At 42.5% G+C, this 19,018-nt stretch overlaps 1 protein-coding gene across 3 annotated transcripts in view; it reads left to right on the top strand.

The window, feature by feature from the left end:
- Nucleotides 1–19,018, top strand: part of cep112 (centrosomal protein 112) — a 483,816-nt gene that overhangs the window by 177,557 nt on the left and 287,241 nt on the right. For all 3 annotated transcript variants that reach the window (XM_078226009.1, XM_078226010.1, XM_078226011.1), the window contains 3 exons: nucleotides 4,999–5,153; nucleotides 15,668–15,797; nucleotides 16,486–16,578. In XM_078226009.1, coding sequence (XP_078082135.1) covers nucleotides 4,999–5,153; nucleotides 15,668–15,797; nucleotides 16,486–16,578 — 378 coding nt within the window. The remainder of the gene's footprint in view (nucleotides 1–4,998; nucleotides 5,154–15,667; nucleotides 15,798–16,485; nucleotides 16,579–19,018) is intronic.

The raw sequence follows: 19,018 nt of genomic DNA on the forward strand, positions 1-19,018 counted from the left end.
GACTTAATAGGGTGGAGTGTTATAGGTAGGTCTCGAAGGTAGGGATGTGTTCGGCACAACTTGTGGGCCGAAGGGCCTGTTTGTGCTGTAGTTTTTCTATGTTTCTATGATATCCACTCCATCTGATGAAGGAGCAGGGCTCCGAAAGCTAATGGCACTTTCTACCAAATAAACCTGTTGGACTTTAACCTGGTGTTGTTAAAACTCTTACCCTATTTATATCAACAGGGATGAAGTGGAAATTTGCGAGAACTTCAAGTTTCTAGGGTCCAAACCACCAACAACCTGTCCTGGTCCCTCCACACCGACGCTATAGTTAAGAAAGCCCACCAATGCCTCTACTTTCTCAGAAGGCTAAGGAAATTCGACATGTCTGCTACGACTCTCACCAATTTTTACAGATGCACCATAGAAAGCATCCTTTCCGGATATATCACAGCTTGGTATGGCTCCTGCTCTGACCAAGACCGCAAGAAGCTACAAAAGGGTTGTGAACATAGTCCAGTCCATCACGCAAACCAGCCTCCCATCCATTGACTCCGTCTACACTTCCCGCTGCCTCGGAAAAGCAAACAGCATAATCAAGGACGCCACGTAGCCTGGACGTACTCTCTTTCACCTTTTCCGTTGGGAAAAAGATACAAAAGTCTGAGATCACATACCAACTGACTCAAGAACAGCTTCTCCTCTGCTGCCATCAGGCCTTTGAATGGCCTTATGTTAAGTTAATCTTTCTACGACATTCTGCAGCCTATCCTTCTCCCCTATGTGCTCAATGAACGGTATATTTTGTATAGCACACAAGAAACAATATTTTTCACTGTATCCCAATCCATGTGACAAATCAATTCAAATCAGAGGAAGGCCTGTGATTTTCCCTCTTGGAGAGACTGGTGTTTTTTGTTATTTCTCCTGTTAATTTGCTGACTTTACTAATTTTGTGGTGAGCAAAATACTTGCCTGTGACTGAATAATCTTCCTTTCTGCTTAATCAGACAACAGCTGTACCTATTTGTGGGTTCCAGCAGGAGTAATTATTTATGCGGCCTGGCCATTAAACGCTTGAAGCATACTTTTAGTTTATGAACAACAGATGTTTGATATCACATGTTTATGTTTCAAAAATGACTTTCTACAAAGTATAATGCTTCAGTGTTTCAAAAATAATTACTTTAAACTTGTGACATTTTGGAGCACGGTATAAAACCCACTCGCAAATTTCTCAATTCATGTGCAGAATGCATTCCATTCACCTACAACACTTTGAGTTTCAGATGCCTTTTGGCTCAGATCAAGCATCTGATCAAGCCCAAGGTGGGGTGCAATGCTTTCTTATCTTGTCAGTTTGAATCTTGTTTGTCTCCCTTTTTTGGACCATGAATTGGATTCAATTTGAATTTGGCTTTTGGAGCAAGCAAGGAGAGGGATTTGGGTTTGCCCGGTCCACTCTGAGCATTGGCTTTGTAACTTCAAGAATGGAGTAACCATTAATAAATACACCAGTTGCTGTTTGTGGTTATAATTATATTATTGAGGATCAGCGTGTTTCCAAATAGTAGAGAGAGAGCTGACTGAATGTCAGGGTTCCCAGTACTATCTCAGACCTACTGGATCTTTTATTTTAACCATGAGCAGAACAGGTTGAATATGTTCAAGAGTGTGGACTCTCAGTTCATTTTCACTACTCACTAATATCTACCAATGAAGTCACCCAGATTCCTTATTCTAACTACTAATCCTTATATAGTTCAAGAATATGGAAAGACGTTTGGGTTATGTTAGGATCCGAGTTGGTGTGATAACTGGATGGCAAGATCCCAGAATGGAACCCTGTCTCAAAGACCATAACTTTCATTTATTTTTTTTATCAAACCGAGAGGAAACAGAGTCACAGGACCACTAATTAGTTCTTATCAACAAAAGAAAACATTTATTAAATATGGAAGAAATGGATTATATTACAATAATCATTTTCTCTCCCTTAGCAAATATACACAGGTTTTAAGATTAACATGGATGACATAGTACATTCAAAGCTACAATGGTCTCATTAGCACACAAGTTTGCAGTTTGTGGATTCTTCCTCAGAATTTCCCCAGGTAATTTTTATCGGTGAATTTTTAACTCACTTTTAGCAGTTATTCCTGTCAGAATTTCGAACCAATCTCTCAGTTTCCTCTGCCTCAGCTGGATTACTGTTTCTTCTCACTGTCGATTTCTTTAACTTTCAAGGTACAGCTTCTTAATAGAATTATTTCAAAAATTTCAGTTGCCTATCAAAGTCCTCTTGCAACTATAAATCTAGTTAAATAGAATGGCTTCTTTAACTCTGAGCTCGTGTTTCTCTTTTCCCTGATTTCGCCTTGTTATGACGGGCTCAGGGGATCATTGATAGATCTCCCCATGGGATTTGTGGAGCACAAACTCTCTTATTGAATAAGCCGAGGCTCACCCAATAGGAAGTGAGCAGCGGGGGGTTAAAACCCATTGCTTCAACCCTGGACCGTTGTTGTAGATCCCCAGGTACAGACTACAGGTTGTAAGTCGTGAGTGCGGCACTTCCTTTTTGTGGTCAATAAAAGGTTTCTTGGTGACAGAAGACTGGCCTTGGCAGAATTATTACATTGGCAACAAGGAGTAAGAGCAAATTTTTTTCTCTCCGGATAATCTCCTTAAGTCAAGAATCTTCACCTGTAAGAAAAAGCAATTATGCTTTTATGAAGCATTATGCCGTTATGAACGGTTAAGGACTCTGGGTCTGTACTCGTTGGAGTTTAGAAGGATGAGAGGGAATCTTATTGAAACTTACAGGATACTGCGAGGCCTGGATAGAGTGGACGTGGAGAGGATGTTTCCACTGGTAGGAAAAACTAGAACCAGAGGGCACAACCTCAGATTAAAGGGACGATCCTTTAAAACAGATGAGGAGGAATTTCTTCAGCCAGAGAGTGGTGAATCTGTGGAACTCTTTGCCGCAGAAGGTTGTGGAGGCCAGTTCATTGAGTGTCTTTAAGACAGCGATAGATAGGTTCTTGATTAATGAGGGGATCAGGGGTTATGGGGAAAAGGCAGGGGAATGGGGATGAGAAAAATTTCAGCCATGATTGAATGGCGGAGCGGACTCGATGGGCCGAGTGGCCTAATTCTGCTCCTATGTCTTATGGTCTTATGGATTACATGTAAGCACGTGTGTGGCTCTTCCTTCTTGTTGTCAATGAAGAGTTTCTTGGTGACAGAAGACTGAGCTTTGCAGAATTATTACACTTCTGGAATATACCTTATTTTCTATTTAGTTTGAGTATTCTGAAATCTATTTTCCCACACTGTTCTCTAAGTCTGTTGAGCTGGCTTTCTTACAAGTTTACTCCATTTTTACAGCCTTTCTCAACCTTCAACGGTACTGAGAGAGCAATCTTTTTCCCAGTTCCCTCTCATGTCTCAATAATACCTGCCACACTTTTGCTACAGTTATGAAGACAGAGTTCTCCGGCCCCACCCTTCCTTCTGACTTCTAAACTTGTTGCTGTGGTAGATCGCTTTGAATTTTGGCAGGAACTGAAGTTAACCACTGAATAGCCAAACATTATTTCAACACGCAATCCATCCACAAGTTCCCTTCCAGCTGCAGAAATATTAAATTAAACTTACCCAAAATATACCTTGCTTCTAACTTTTTACCCATCCTCCCATCCATTGATTCCATCTACATTTCCCACTGCCTCGGAAAAGCAGCCAACATAAACAAGGACACCACACACCCCCGACATTCTCTCTTTCACCTTCTTCCGTCGGGAATAAGATACAGAAGTCTGAGATCACGTACCAACTGACAGAAGAACAGCTTCTTCCCTGCTGCCGTCAGACTTTTGAATGGATCTACCCCATATTAAGTTGATCCTTCTCTACACCCTAGCTATGACTGTAACACTACATTCTGCACTCTCTCCTTTCCTTCTCTATGCTTTGTATAGCGTGTGAGAAACAATACTTTTATACATGTGACAATAGTAAATCAAATCAAATTTTTAAAAATCCCTTAAATCCATCTCTGAGTTTCTTAACAGGCTAACACTCACCCTGTTGTGGATCAGATATCTGATTTATGACTTGGCTGCTCAGAAGTTCTTCAAATGTAAACTGGGAACAGAAAGCAATATCTTTAAATGAAAAGCATTTTTTGCACTTTAATTTATAGCTGTTGCCAGAAATATATTGTTGAGCTTTAGATTTTCAGTGAACTTACGAAGCAAACATTTGACCTCAAATCATCATCTGTTGTGCACCAGCCACAGTTTTGGACTCGGAAAATGGCAGGAATCCAAAGAGAAGCACTGATTGTGGTAAGAAATCTCACAACACTAGGTTCAAAATCAACAGGTTTATTTGGTATCACGAGCTTTCGGAGCGCTGCTCCTTCATCAGGTGAGTGGGGAGTTGGGCTCACAAACACGGCACATATAGACAGAGACTCAATTGCAAGATAATGGTTGGAATGCGAGTTTTTGTCTATAAATGCCGTGTTTGTGAACCCAACTCTCCCCTCGCCTGGTGAAGGAGCAGCACTCTGAAAGCTCATGATTCCAAATGAACCTGTTGGACTTTAACCTGGTGTCGTGAGACTTCTTACTGTGCCCACCCCAGTCCAACGCCGGCATCTCCACATCACTGAATATTGTGACATTTTGGGCTGTAAGTACCCATTGAGGATGTATTGAGGGCGTGTAGAGAAAATCATGTTGTGACGATTGAATTGGGCTCATATATGTCAAGACATAGTCAGTGCATTTATTTCAGTTGAGAAGACATTTGAATTTAAATTGCCCTTTTCCACGGACAGGAAGCAAAATCTGACAGATTGTGCCCACAGAAGTTGCTTCATGTTACCTGACTATATTCAGAAGTGATCTGTTTGGTGGATTGGTGTATCCTCAAACCCATAGTTTATATTAACAAACCTTGGGGTCGGGAGTGTATTTAATTAGTTGTTTGCGCCCACAGAACCAAATGGTGAAAGAACTGGAGGCTCGCGTACAGCAGCTGACCGTAGAGGCCGAGAATAGCAATCTGCTGCGACAGAAACTAACCCAGGAGAAAGGAGAACTGGAACAGCGCTGCCAGATGGTGTGCTTGGAGCTGCAGGAGGTAAAGATGAGGTATGTAGTGTCCTGAAAATAGTGTGAAATGACTTGTTCCGTCATGCACTTAGGAACAACTTAGGAGTAGACTTTTTACTTTCTAATCTTGGAGTAGACTTTTTACTTTCTAATCTTGCACCTGGCCTGGGAGTGCATTGCACTGAGCTTGAGTGACAAAATAAGTTTGTTCCTTGTAAATGCTACCTTTCACTTTATTAACACATTGTGTACAGTTTTGGTCACCTAGTGACAGGAAGGATGTAAATAAGGTTGAAAGAGTGCAGAGAAGGTTCACAAAGATGTTGCCGGGACTTGAGAAGCTGAGTTACAGAGAGAGATTGAATAGGTTGGGACTTTATTCCCTGGAGCGTAGAAGATTGAGGGGAGATTTGATAGAGGTGTATAAGATTTTGATGGGTATAGATAGAGTGAATGCAAGCAGGCTTTTTCCGCTGAGGCTAGGGGAGAAAAAAACCAGAGGGCATGGGTTAAGGGTGAAAGGAGAAAAGTTTAAAGGGAATATTAGGGGGGGCTTCTTCACGCAGAGAGTGGTGGGAGTGTGGAATGAGCTGCCGGCTAAAGTGGTAAATGCTTTTAACATTTAAGAAAAACTTGGACGGGTTCATGGATGAGAGGGGTGTGGAGGGATATGGTCCAAGTGCAGGTCAGTGGGACTAGGCAAAAAATGGTTCGGCACAGAGAAGAAGGGCCAAAAGGCCTGTTTCTGAGCTGTAATTTTCTATGGTTCTATGGTACAAGAAAACATAAATTCAAGGAAAAGTATGATAACAATGAAAGGAAAGGATGCAAATGGTGCTCAATAATAAGTAGCCCATAATTGTAGTAGACTGTTCTCAAAATTTGACAAAGCCTCGACAAAGAGTCGTCTGGACTCGAAACGTCAGCTCTTTTCTCTCCTTACAGATGCTGCCAGACCTGCTGAGATTTTCCAGCGTTTTCTCTTTTGGTTTCAGATTCCAGCATCCGCAGTAATTTGCTTTTATCCAATGTTCTCAGAATGTTTGCTTTTTGCACATTATGTAACAGGTGGTGCACTTGAAGGCAGCTGTAAAGAGAACAATGCGTGTCACAGCATTGAACTTAGCCACTACTGTCACTGAGAGGGGACCTTACAAAAGGGCATGAAATAGGAAACTGCGTTGTTGGGGTAAATTCAGAATGCTCCGTCAATTTAAACTGTGTCGGTAAAACATTGGATAAGGCAAGTCGAAGATTTAGGGTTAGTGTCAAGATGTTCTTCAAACAGAACATGTTGAGTGGACTCCTAGGTAGAGCTGTCGAGACATTTAGAGTGGAACAACAACTTATATTTATATGGAACCTTGAATATCCCGATATGCTTCCCAACACCATTATATAACAAAGAATAACGTCAAACTGCATAAGGAGATATTAGGTCAGATGACCAAAAGCGTTAACCAAGAGTTAGGTTTTAAGGTGTATCTTAAACAAGGAAAGTAAGGTAGAGAGGTGGAGAAATGTAGTGAGGGTCTTATTGAGCTTGGACCCTCAGCAACTGAAGGTTTGGCCACTAGTGCAAGGACAGTTAAAATTGGGGCTGCACAAGAGGCTAGAATTGGAGGAGTGCAGATGTCTTGGAGGGTTGTGGGGCTGGAAGAGATTACAGAAATAGGAAGGAGTGAGGCCATGAAGAAATTTGAAAATGAGAGTGAAAATTTTAAAATTAAGACGTGATTGACTGGGAGCCAATATAGGCCAGAAGCCCGGGTGAGAAAGGAATGGAACTTGCTGACTAGGGATGATGGAACTGCAGATCTTTTTGAATTGATGAGTTTGGATGAGCAAAAGAACAATGGAGAGGCCGCCTATTCTAATAGGTAACCATCAATCGGTGTAGACTCCAGTGAGAGGAGAAGGAACACATGAAGCCTTGCAGCTGAATTTCTGTATTTTTAACAGAAGCAGTATTTAGTGATTCCTTGTGATTTATGTCTTTTTCTGGTCTATTTTTTTAAAAAAGAAATAAAGGCGCAGACAGCTCCATTGAAGTGAGTAATAACTGAATGTTCCAAACCAGATTCATTGAGGCTGATGATGCAATGGAGAGCACTCAATCTGCTGAGTAATCACTCCCGCCCACCTCTTCTGTGCTCATTGCACTGTAACCTTCTGAGGTAGATGCCCCGACATTGAGGATGACTTTCTTCCACTCGAGTTCAATGGTTCTGAAAAAGTTGATGAGTCCAATGAGTGATCTACAGACCCTACGACACGCGGCCACCTAGGTGGTGCTTGGAGGGTCAGGCAGATCAGATGTTTGGAAGTTTGCGTGCTCTCTACGGAACCTCAACTTTGTCTCTACATGCTCCTGACAAGTCTCTCAATGTGTTCAGTGCCTTCCTGATTTAACTTTCTTCATTTTGGTTGGTTATAAGCCAAGGGCTCCAATGAGTTGGTAGGGATGTTTGACCTCTTTAAGGTTACTTTGAGGACATCCCTACAACACTTGCACATCCTGGGAGATTCCTGCCCCAACTGAGCTCCAAGTAGAACATTGGCTTCAGGAGTCTGGTGTCAGGCATATGAACAACATTTCCATTCTCCATCTTCCTCACTGTAATACTGCACCTCACTTCCAGCAAATTACTCACAGGCGTGGAGAGAATCTGCGGAACGCACAGGAAACTTACACTGCCTTCAATCCAAAACAAAATCAGTCCAACCGTTGCCATTGTGCATGAAGATGACACTAATGTGTGTTTACTTGGAAACTGAGCACCAGTTGACTCCTCTGAAGCACATGAGAAAATGGGCCTTTCACTAAACACCTGGAAAACAAACATTTTCTTCAAATCAGCTCTCACAGCACAAAACCTAACCCTGATAATTAAAATCAATGGAGAGATGCTGGAAAATGTGGACTATTTTCTATATCTTGGGAGCCTCCTCTCAACAAAGGCAAGCATAGACAACAGAATTCAACATTGTCTCCACTGTGCCCGCTCAGCCTTCGACCGACTAAGGGAAAGAATATTTCAGGACTGGGATCTCAACCCAAGATTGAGATTGTGTTTACCTGGCAGCTGTCATCCCTGTGCTCCTATTTGCTTTGGAGACTTGGGCAACCCACAACAGGCACCTCAGAGAATTGGGAAGTACCCCCAACAATGCCTCCAAATCCAGTGGTAAGAAAGGCAGTCCAACAACGGCGTCCTTTCCCAAGCCGATATTCCCAGCATTGAGACACTAATCACTCAAACCCAGCTCTGCTGTCTGGGAATGTCCTTCATATGCGGATAGCAAAGAGCATTGTCGGGCAATACAGCAGGATACAGAGAGGCTGGAAAATTGGGCGGAGAGGTGGCAGATGGAGTTTAATCCGGATAAATGCGAAGTGATGCATTTTGGAAGAAATAATGTAGGGAGGAGTTATACAATAAATGGCAGAGTCATCAGGAGTATAGAAACACAGAGGGACCTAGGTGTGCAAGTCCACAAATCCTTGAAGGTGGCAACATGGGTGGAGAAGGTGGTGAAGAAGGCATATGGTATGCTTGCCTTTATAGGACGGGGTATAGAGTATAAAAGCTGGAGTCTGATGATGCAGCTGTATAGAACGCTGGTTAGGCCACATTTGGAGTACTGCGTCCAGTTCTGGTCGCCGCACTACCAGAAGGACGTGGAGGCGTTAGAGAGAGTGCAGAGAAGGTTTACCAGGATGTTGCCTGGTATGGAGGGTCTTAGCTATGAGGAGAGATTGGGTAGACTGGGGTTGTTCTCCTTGGAAAGACGGAGAATGAGGGGAGATCTAATAGAGGTGTACAAGATTATGAAGGGTATAGATAGGGTGAACAGTGGGAAGCTTTTTCCCAGGTCGGAGGTGACGATCACGAGGGGTCACGGGCTCAAGGTGAGAGGGGCGAAGTATAACTCAGATATCAGAGGGACGTTTTTTACACAGAGGGTGGTGGGGGCCTGGAATGCGCTGCCAAGTAGGGTGGTGGAGGCAGGCACGCTGACATCGTTTAAGACTTAGCTGGATAGTCACATGAGCAGCCTGGGAATGGAGGGATACAAACGATTGGTCTAGTTGGACCAAGGAGCGGCACAGGCTTAGAGGGCCGAAGGGCCTGTTTCCTGTGCTGTACTGTTCTTTGTTCTTTATATGCCTGACATCAGACTCTTGAAGCAACAACATTGTGCCCAGCAGTGACTCGGCTGCTGAAATTGATGTGAATGGTCCGTTAAGACAATGAGAAGCATTTGAGTTGGTGGGGGATTTGTCTCCCCATTACAAGGCTGGGCAGTGCTTCAGCTGCATGGTGCCTGTTTGGTAAAGGTATTAAAGAGGAAACTCTGCCAATACTGATGGAAAAGATACTTAGCTTGATGGAGCCAGGAGTTCATACCTTCCTTTCAATGCTGGGTTTCCCAATCCAAGGACGATCCATGCAGCAGCGGTCAATTTTGCAATTGTGCACTGGGGCCTGATTTAAATATGTTAATTAACTCTACTGCCTCTCCATGGTGAGTCACTTGGATGCCCCAGTGTCCACCGCCATAAAAAATACATTGTGCGCGTGTACAGTGCGTTTTTGTGGCATATTTCCTGTATTTCACTCTTCAGTACTATTTGACTGACGCCCAGGACTGAATTGGCAGAAATTTCCTCCAATTAAATAATGGGAAGGTGAAGTTACTGTCTTTGGTCCCTGCCACGAACTCAATTTCGTGATCACTGACTCCATCTCTCTCCAATGGAGTTATCTAAGGCTGCCAAAGACTTTGTAACCTTGATGTCATATTCGATCCCGAGATTCACATATCGATGCCATCACTACGATCACCTATTTCTCCATCTGTAACATTGCAGGACTCCACTGCTGCCACAGCTCACCTACTAAAACCAAGCGCCATGCCTTCATTATCCCTAGACTTAATTATTCCAACACACGCCTGGCCAGCGTCCCATCTTCTACATTCAAGAAACTGAATTAATCTAAAACTCTGCTGCTCGTATCCTAACTTGCATCAAATTCCATTCATCCATCATCCTTTTGCTCACTGGCTTTCGTCGGCTACTGGTTAAGTAAGTCTATATTTAAAATTCCTTCAAGCCCTTGTCCTACCTCTGTAACCTCACCCAGCTAGACTCCTCTTTGAGGTCTTTACGTTTTTCCAATTCCTTTTTTTCTTTTGTCCACAGGATGTGGGTATTGCTGGCTCAGTATTTATTGTTTATCCCTAATTGCCCTTGAGAAGGTGGTGGTGAGCTGCCGCCTTGAACCACTGCAGTCGATGTGGTGTAGGTACCTACAATGTTGATAGGAAGGGAGTTCTAGGATTTGACCAAACGACAGTGAAGGAACGGCGATATAGTTCCAAGTCAAGGTGGTGTATGGCTTGGAGGGGAACTGGCAGGTAGTGGTGTTCCCATGCATCTGTTGCCCTTGTCTTTCTTGGTGGTATAGGTTTGGAAGGTGTTTTCAAAGAAGCCTTGGTGAGTCGCTGAACTCTTGTGCATACCCTATTTTGATTGCTCCTCAATTGGTGGCTGTGTTTTCAACTGTTTGAGGCCCTGAGCTCTGGCCTTCCCTCTTTAAACCTCTCAACTTCCCTTTCCTCCTTTTAAAATGTTCCTTAAATCCGACCTCTTTTAGCTGCCCTAATTTTTCCTTATGTGGTTAGGTATCAAAACCTTGCTTGATAATCACTCGGGGGGAAGATCTTTGGGACATTTTTCCTATGTTAAATGTGTTACATAGGTACAAGTTGTTTTTGTTATAACCCCTGACCTTCTCCCACCCACCGTCGGACTGTGGCGACTACTCACAATAACTTCATTGCAGTGTTTATGTAAGCCTTACTTGTGACTAATAAATAAACTTTAAAAACTTTAAACTCTAATAATGAGGCCTTTAATTCTGCTCACTCTTTTAACTTGAATTGTCCCAAAATCTTTTTTTTTTGATCCAGCCTGTTTAGTCTTCCTGGCACTTAATCTCACAACTATTAAATTGAAAAGTTTTTATTTAGCTATTTTTGAGCTTCTGCCTACTGTTTCCAGGAGCAAGTTTAAAGAAACACAGCTTCTTTGAAGTTAGTTCTTCAATCATTTTAAAGCTCAAGCTTGGAAGGTTGACTAAATTATTACAAAGAAGAAAGCCGATAACAACTGGACAATTAAATTGCTGCTGAATGAGGTTAATAACATGAACACAATTTTAATTTATCCTTTAAATATCAGCCTTTTGAAAGATGGTTGAATTTTTCATTCTGGGACAGAAGTGTGATTTCAGTCCTCAAACAGAGAAATAATGTGGCTTGATATGGATTTGCACATTCACTCTTTGATCATTTATGGTTCTGATTTGGTTTAAAAACAGTCTTTAAATGTTTGCTTGAGGCCAGTTATAACGTATGTTCCAAATGTGTTCCATGAAATATTTCAAAATGGTTGCAAAATGAGCATTAAAAACGGAATGATGTGTTTAGTTTGGAATTTCTTTACACAATTCTTTGCTGTGGAAAACTATGTTTTCGAGCAATCAAATGAAAATAATGAAATATCAGGTTACAAAAAAATGTCAATAGAATTCCTATCAGCTGGTATTCTGCACATATTCCTTCCCCTTTAACCATTCTCCTACATGACAGTGTTTAGAGTAGTATTTATTCTCCACTAATCCACTGCAGGTTCAATTACTGTAATCTTGTAGCAATGACTCCGGAATGTAATCACCTACTGGTAATGTTATCAGAGACTTTTTTCAGCTGCTAACAAAGAACAAAGAAAAGTACAGCACAGGAACAGGCCCTTCGGCCCTCCAAGCCTGTGCCAATCATGATGCCTCAACTAAACTAAAAAAAAAGCCTTCTGCCCTTACTCGGTCTATATCACTCTATTCTCTCTCTATTCATGGACCCATCCAGATTCTTCTTAAATGTTGCTAATATGCCTGCATCCACCACCTCCTCTGGCAGCGCGTTCCAGGCACCCACCATACTCTGTGTTAAACCCCCCCCGTACATCTCCCTTTAACTTCCTCCCTCTCACCTTGAAACTGTGCCCCTTTCTAACCCTGGGATAAAGCTTCTGACTATCCACCCTGTCTATGTCTCTCATACTTTTATAGACCTCTATCAGGTCTTCCCTCAGCCTCCATCTTTCTAGTGAAAACAATCCTAGTTTTATTCAACCTCTTCTCATAGTCAACACCCTCGAGACCAGAAGAACCTTCTTTGCACTTTCCTGGTAGTGTGGTGACCAGAACTGCACGCAATACTCCAAATACGGCTATACCAAGGTTCTATATAGCTGCAACTTAGGTGTGTATATATATATATATATTATACCTGTGCACACACACACGCGTGTGCGCAGACACACACACACACAGAATTTGTTTATATATATATATGTGTGTGTGTATAAGTCCTTTTTTTTAACAGCTGAGTTCACCTTGCTCTTTCAATGTTCTACTGTATATTGTGTAGTGAGTTTTGTTACAAAATTAACATCCTGTCTATGACATAACCAAAATAGTTACAGAATTGAAAATTAGTCTCTGACTGCAGTACCTTATTGTTTTTAATCCATTATTATATATCCAATTTATACATGCGCTATTCAACAACCTATCAACAATCTAATATCAATCGTGTTTAAGATGCAAATGATTGAACTTCAACAACTGTACGTCCCCGTCTGACGTAAGAGTAAAACGGGGAAGGTGGCTCATCCATGGCTAACAAAGGAAATCAGGGATAGTCTTAAAGCCAAAGAGGAGGCATAGAAATTGGCCCAAAAATGCAGCAGACCTGAGGACAGGGAGAAACTTGAAATCCAGCAGAGGACAAAGGGTTTAATTCAGAAGGGGAAAATAGAATACGGGAGTAGGCTTGCAGAAAACATAAAAACTGACTGCAAAAGCTTCTAGAGTACTGGTAAATACAAATGTAGGTCCCTTACAGTTAGAATCGGGTAAATTCATAATGGGCAACAAAGAGATGGCAGACCAGCTGAACAAATACTTTGGATCGGTTTTCACTAAGGAGGACATAAATAACCTTCCAGAAATACTCGGGGACAGAGGGTCTAGCATGGGGAAATTGCTAGGATTAAAATGCGATAAGTCCCCAAGGCCTGATGCTCTGCATCCCAGAGTACTCAAGGAAGGGGCCCTAGAAATAGTGGACCCATTGGTGATCATTTTCCAGCATTCTATAGACTCTGGAAGAGTTCCAGTGGATTGGAGGGTAGCTAATGTAACCCCACTTTTTAAAAAAGGAGGGAGAGGGAATACAGGGAATTATAGACCTGTTAGCCTGACATTGGTGTGGGGAAAATGCTGGAATCGATTATTAAGGGTGCAATAACTGAGCATTTGGGAAGTGGTGACAGGATCGGTCCAAGTCAGCATGGATTCACTAAAGGGAAATCGTGCTTGACAAATCTTCTGGAATCTTTTGAAGATGTGATTGGCAGAGTATCCAGATGTTGTGTATCTGGACTTTCAAAAGGCTTTTGACAAGGTCCCACACAAATTAAAGCTCGTGGTATTGGGAATAATGTCTTGACGTGGATAGAGAACTGGTTGGCAGACAGGAAGCAGAGAGTGGGAATAAATGGGTCCTTTTCAGAGTGGCAGGTAGTGAGTGACTAGTGGGGTACCACAGGGTTCAGTGCTGGGGGGTCTTCAGCTTTTCACAATATACATGAATGATTTGGACGAAGGAATTGAATGCAATATCTCCAAATTTGCAGACGACACTAAGCTGGGTGGCAGTGTGTGCTGTGAGGGGGATGATAAGAGGCTGCAGAGTGACTTGGACAGGCTGGCTGAGTGGGCAAATACTAGGCATATACAATATAATGCGGATAAATGTGAGGTTATCCACTTTGGTGGGAAAAGCAGGAAGGAAGATTATTATCTGAATGGTGGCAGTTTAGGAAAAGGGAAAGTGCAACGTGACCTGGGTGTTATGGTGGAATAGTCGCTGAAGATTGGCCTGCAGGTACAGCAGGCAATAAGGAAAGCTAATGGCATGCCGACTTTCATAGCAAGACAATTTGAGTATAGGAGTAAGGATGTCTTGCTGCAGTTATACAGGGCCTTGGTGAGGCCACACATTCATAGAGTATTGTGTGCAGTTTTGGCCTCCTAGTCTGAGGAAGGACATTCTTGCTATTGAGGGAGTCCAGCAAAGGTTCAGCAGACTGATTCCCAGAATGGCAGGACTGACATATGAAGAGAGACGGGATCGACTGACCTTGTACTCACTGGAATTTAGAAGAATGAGAGGGCATCTCACAGAAACCTATAAAGTCCTGGTGGGACTGGACAGGCTAGATGCAGGAAGAATGTTCCTGATGTTGGGGAAGTGCAGAACCAAGGGTCACAGTTTAAGAATAAGGGGTAAGCCATTCAGGACTGAGATGAGGAAGAACCTCTTCACTCAGAGAGTTGTGAATCTGTGGAATTCTCTGCTACAGAAAGTTGTTGGGGCCAGTTTGTTAGATATGTTCAAGAGGGAGCTGGACGTGGCCCTTGTGGCTAAAGGGATTAAGGGATATGGAGAGAAAGCGGGAGTGAGATACTGAAATGCATGATCAGCCATGATCATGCTGAATGGTGGTGCAGGCTCAAAGGGCCGAATGGCCTACTCCTGTGCCTATTTTCTATGTTTCTGTGTTTTTATATAATAGGCTTTCAAATTAGTTATGGCATTTCCAATCCAGTTATTATCCTCAATCTCTGATAAACTTTATGTGCATTGGTGGGGAAATAATTTACAACATTCTGTTTCGAGGTTATTAAGATGACTTCTGACTTTTCTAAAAAGAAGGGAAGATTTCAGTACTTTTGAAGCATCGTCACATTTAGGGAACATGGCAGCCAGTTTGGACAAAGCAAACTCCAACAAATGGCCATGGGAGAATGACCAGATAATCTGTTTCTGTGATGCTGTTTGAGGGAGAGATTTTGGCCAGGATGGTAGGGGATCTTTTATAAGCATCTCAGAAGGCCAGTTTAATGTCTCATCGGAAAGATCGCACCTCTGACAGTGCAGGATTCTCACGGTACTGCAATGGAGTGTCAGCCTGAGTAACTGTGCTCAGAAACTGAAGTGGAACTTGAATCCACACCCCTTTGACTCGGGGACAAATGAATTTGCTTTGGCACATTTTATCATATAATTTGACCCCCAATCTGTGAAGCAGCCATCTAATATCTGAACTTCTTTGTTGCATATATCATTCAAAAGGCATTTATTTTACAGTTTTTCTTTAAAACTAGTAAACTGCACCATAACATGGCAAATGAGTGTTACGCAAACTCTCAAATGAAATCATTCAGCCTCTCATTCAGTAATTAAAATGTTGCTGATTGTTGTAACCCAGTGCCAGTCGAGCAGTACGTGAACAATGATCCGGAAAGAAATGTTTTAACTCCTGCCATTGATTAAAAGTAAGCTTGCTGTCGGAAAGTCCCGCTTAGGTTGGTGAGAAGCTTTGTAAGAAGTTGCTTGTTTTCTTTCGCCCTCAGATACAGCTCTCTTCAGAAAGAAAAGCAGCACATGTTGGCGGGCCATGAGAAAACTGTACGGCAAATGCAAAATCAACATGACTCTGAGCTCAACTATGTAAAGCAGGAGCATGCACACTCAGCAGCCAAGGTATACAGAAAGCACCATCCTCCTCATTGTCTGTATATAAAATAACTTTTAAGCTCACCCTGTTTATCACAAAATCTTTGATCTGTAAAATTCACTGATTTTTAAACACAGCTCTTGGGGCTAAAGGGATCAAGGGATATGGGGGGGGGCGGGTGAAGATGGGATCAGGATATTGAATTTGATGATCAGCCATGATCAAAATGAATGGCGGAGTAAGCCCAAAGGGCCTACCCCTGCTTCTACTTTCCATGTTTTTCCACGTGTGGTCCTTCAGAGTGAATACTGGAACATGTTTGCTTGTCTTCGTTTGTCAAAATCCTCACAACATTGGATAAAAGCAAATTACTGCGGATGCTGGAATCTGAAACCAAAAGAGAAAACGCTGGAAAATCTCAGCAGGCCTGGCAGCATCTGTAAGGAGAGAAAAGAAGCTTTGACAAAGGGTCATCTGGACTCGAAACGTCAGGTCTTTTCTCTCCTTACAGATGCTCCCAGAGATTTTCCAGCATTTTCTCTTTTTTGTCCTCACAGCAGTGTTGTGCCTCACAACACACCAGCTTTTACAGTTATGTCATCGTCTGTGGACACAGTTTTGTTGTATTCTGAGTGAGTATTGTGCGGAAGTGTAATATCAGCCTTGGTTATTAACCTCACCGTTGTTCATCTTTCCCTCTTCTTCACGCACCAGGCAGCTGATGTTATTGAGGAACTGGAGCAGAATGTCTTACAACTGAAGAAAGAACTGCAGGAAAGTGAACATCAGAAACAGCAACAACTGAGGGTAGGTTCTCAGAAGGCTGGATCATGGAAAGGTGATCACAGAATTATAGAATGGTTACAGCACAGAATGAAACCATTCAGCCAGTCAATGCCCATCTCACCTGTCTGCAAAAGCTACTTGGCGAGCTGTCCCTTCCCTTTAGCCCTGCAAATGTTTCCCCTTCAGTTAATGATCCACACTTGCAGACATTGCATTCCAGATTCCACACGCTGTATGAAATTAATTTTTCCTCATGTTGACTTTGGTTCTTTTGCCATTCATCTTAAATCTCGGTCTTCTGGTTTTTGATCCTTCTGTCAATGGGAACAGTGTCTTCCCATCTATTCTGTCTGGACACTCATGATTTTGAACATCTCCATCAAATCTTCTCTCAATCTTCTTCCTTCTCTTCTCCCTTCTTTCCTCTTTTCTCTTCTCTTTCTTCTCTTCCCTAAGGAGAACACCCTCAGCTTCTCCAAACTATCTACATAACTGAATTCTTTCATCCCTGCAACCATTCTTTAAAATCTTTTCAGTACTCTCTCCCATGCCTTTTCAGCCTTCCTAAAGTTTGGTGCCCAGAATTGTGAAACCAGATGAGGCTGAACCAGCATTTTATAAAGGTTCACTATAATATACTTCCTTTTGTACTCTATGTCCCTACTTATAAAACCCAGGATGCTTATGCCTCATTAGCTACTTCCTCAATCTGCCTTGCCACCTTCAGCAACTTACTCACGTACCCCACGGGGTCCCTACACCCCCATTAGAATTCTATTGTTACTTAACACTGCCTTTCCTTGTTCTTTTTACCAAAATATACAACTTTACACTTCTGCCACATGTCCTTCCTTTCCACAAGCATGTCTATGTCCTCATGAAGTCTATCACTATCCTCCTCAAAGTTCATAATTTGTTGTTCTGTGTCATCCAAAAATTTGGAAGTTGTGCCCAGCACGCCCACGTCATTCCATTAATTTAGATCAAGAAAAGCAGTGGACCTGGAATAGACCCTTTAGAAATAGGAGCAGGAGGCAGCCATTCGGCTTCTCCACATTATACTGCATCTGTTATGTATTTGCCCATTCACTCAATATGTCTAAATCATTTTGAAGCCTCTTTACTTCCTCCTCACCACTCATTCCCACCTAGTTTTGTGTCATCAGCAAACTTAGAAATATTTTAGGGAACTTTTGATTCCCTCATCCAAATCATTGATGTATATTGTGAACAGCTGGGGCCCAAGCACTGATCCCTGCCATATCCCATGAGTCACCACCTATCACTCTGAAAAAGACCCACTTTTTCCTACTCTCAGTTTCCTGTCTACTAACCAATTCTCAATCCATGCCAAAATGTTCCTTCCAATCTCAAATGCTTTAATTTCTCACACTTATCTCTAATGTGGGACTTTATGTGGGACTGGGGGAGGCACAGTAGCACAGTGGTTAGCTCTGCTGCCTCACAGCGCCGGGGACCTGATTTTGATTCCCGGCTTGGGTCACTGTCTGTGTGGAGTTTGCACGTTCTCCCCTTGTCTGCGTAGGTTTCCTCCGGGTGTTCCAGTTTCCTCCCACAATCTGACAAATGTGCTGGTTAGGTGGATTGGCCATGCTAAATTCTCCCTCAGTGTACCTGAACAGGCACTGGAGTGTGGCGACTAGGGGATTTTCACAGTAACTTCATTGCAGTCTTAATGTAAGCCTACTTGTGACTAATAAATAAACTTTACTTTACTTTTATCAAAAGCGGCACAGTGGTTAGCACTGCTGCCTCACAACGCCAGGGACCAGGGTTCAATTCCGGCCTTGGATGGCTGTCTGTGTGGAATTTGCACATTCTCCCCGTATCTGCGTGGGTTTCCTCTGGGTGCTCTGGTTTCTTCCCACACTCCAAAGATGTGCGGGTTAGGTTGATTGGCCATGATAAATTGCCTCTTAGTGTCAGGGGCATTAGCAGGGTAAATACGTGGGGTTACAGGGATAGGGCCTGGGAGGAATTTAAGTCGGTGCAGGCTTGATGGGTCAAATGGCTTTCTTTTGCACTGTAGGGATTCTATGATTCTTTCTAAAAATCCAAATACACCACATCTATTGGTTCTCCCTTATCTATTCTCCTAGTTACCTACTCAAAACCTCTACATTTGTCAAACATGATTTCCCTTTCGTAACTCTTGAATCTTTGTCTAATCTCATTGATATTTTCTGAGCGTCCTGTTATCACATCCTCTATAACGAATCCTAGCATTTTCCCTGCTACTGGACTGTAATTTTCTCTCTCCTTTTTTAAACAGTGGGGCAACATTTGCCACCCTCCAATCTGCCGGGACTTAGTATAACCAATAACCTTACTGTAAACCTCCCTTCAGTCTGAAAAATAACACCACCACTGTTTTATATTTCCTGTCACTCAGTCAACTTCATATCTATGATGCCATTGTCCCTTTTATTCCATGGGCTTC

Source organism: Mustelus asterias, chromosome 12 (genome assembly GCF_964213995.1).
Source record: "Mustelus asterias chromosome 12, sMusAst1.hap1.1, whole genome shotgun sequence".
NCBI classification, from domain to species: Eukaryota; Metazoa; Chordata; class Chondrichthyes; order Carcharhiniformes; family Triakidae; genus Mustelus; species Mustelus asterias.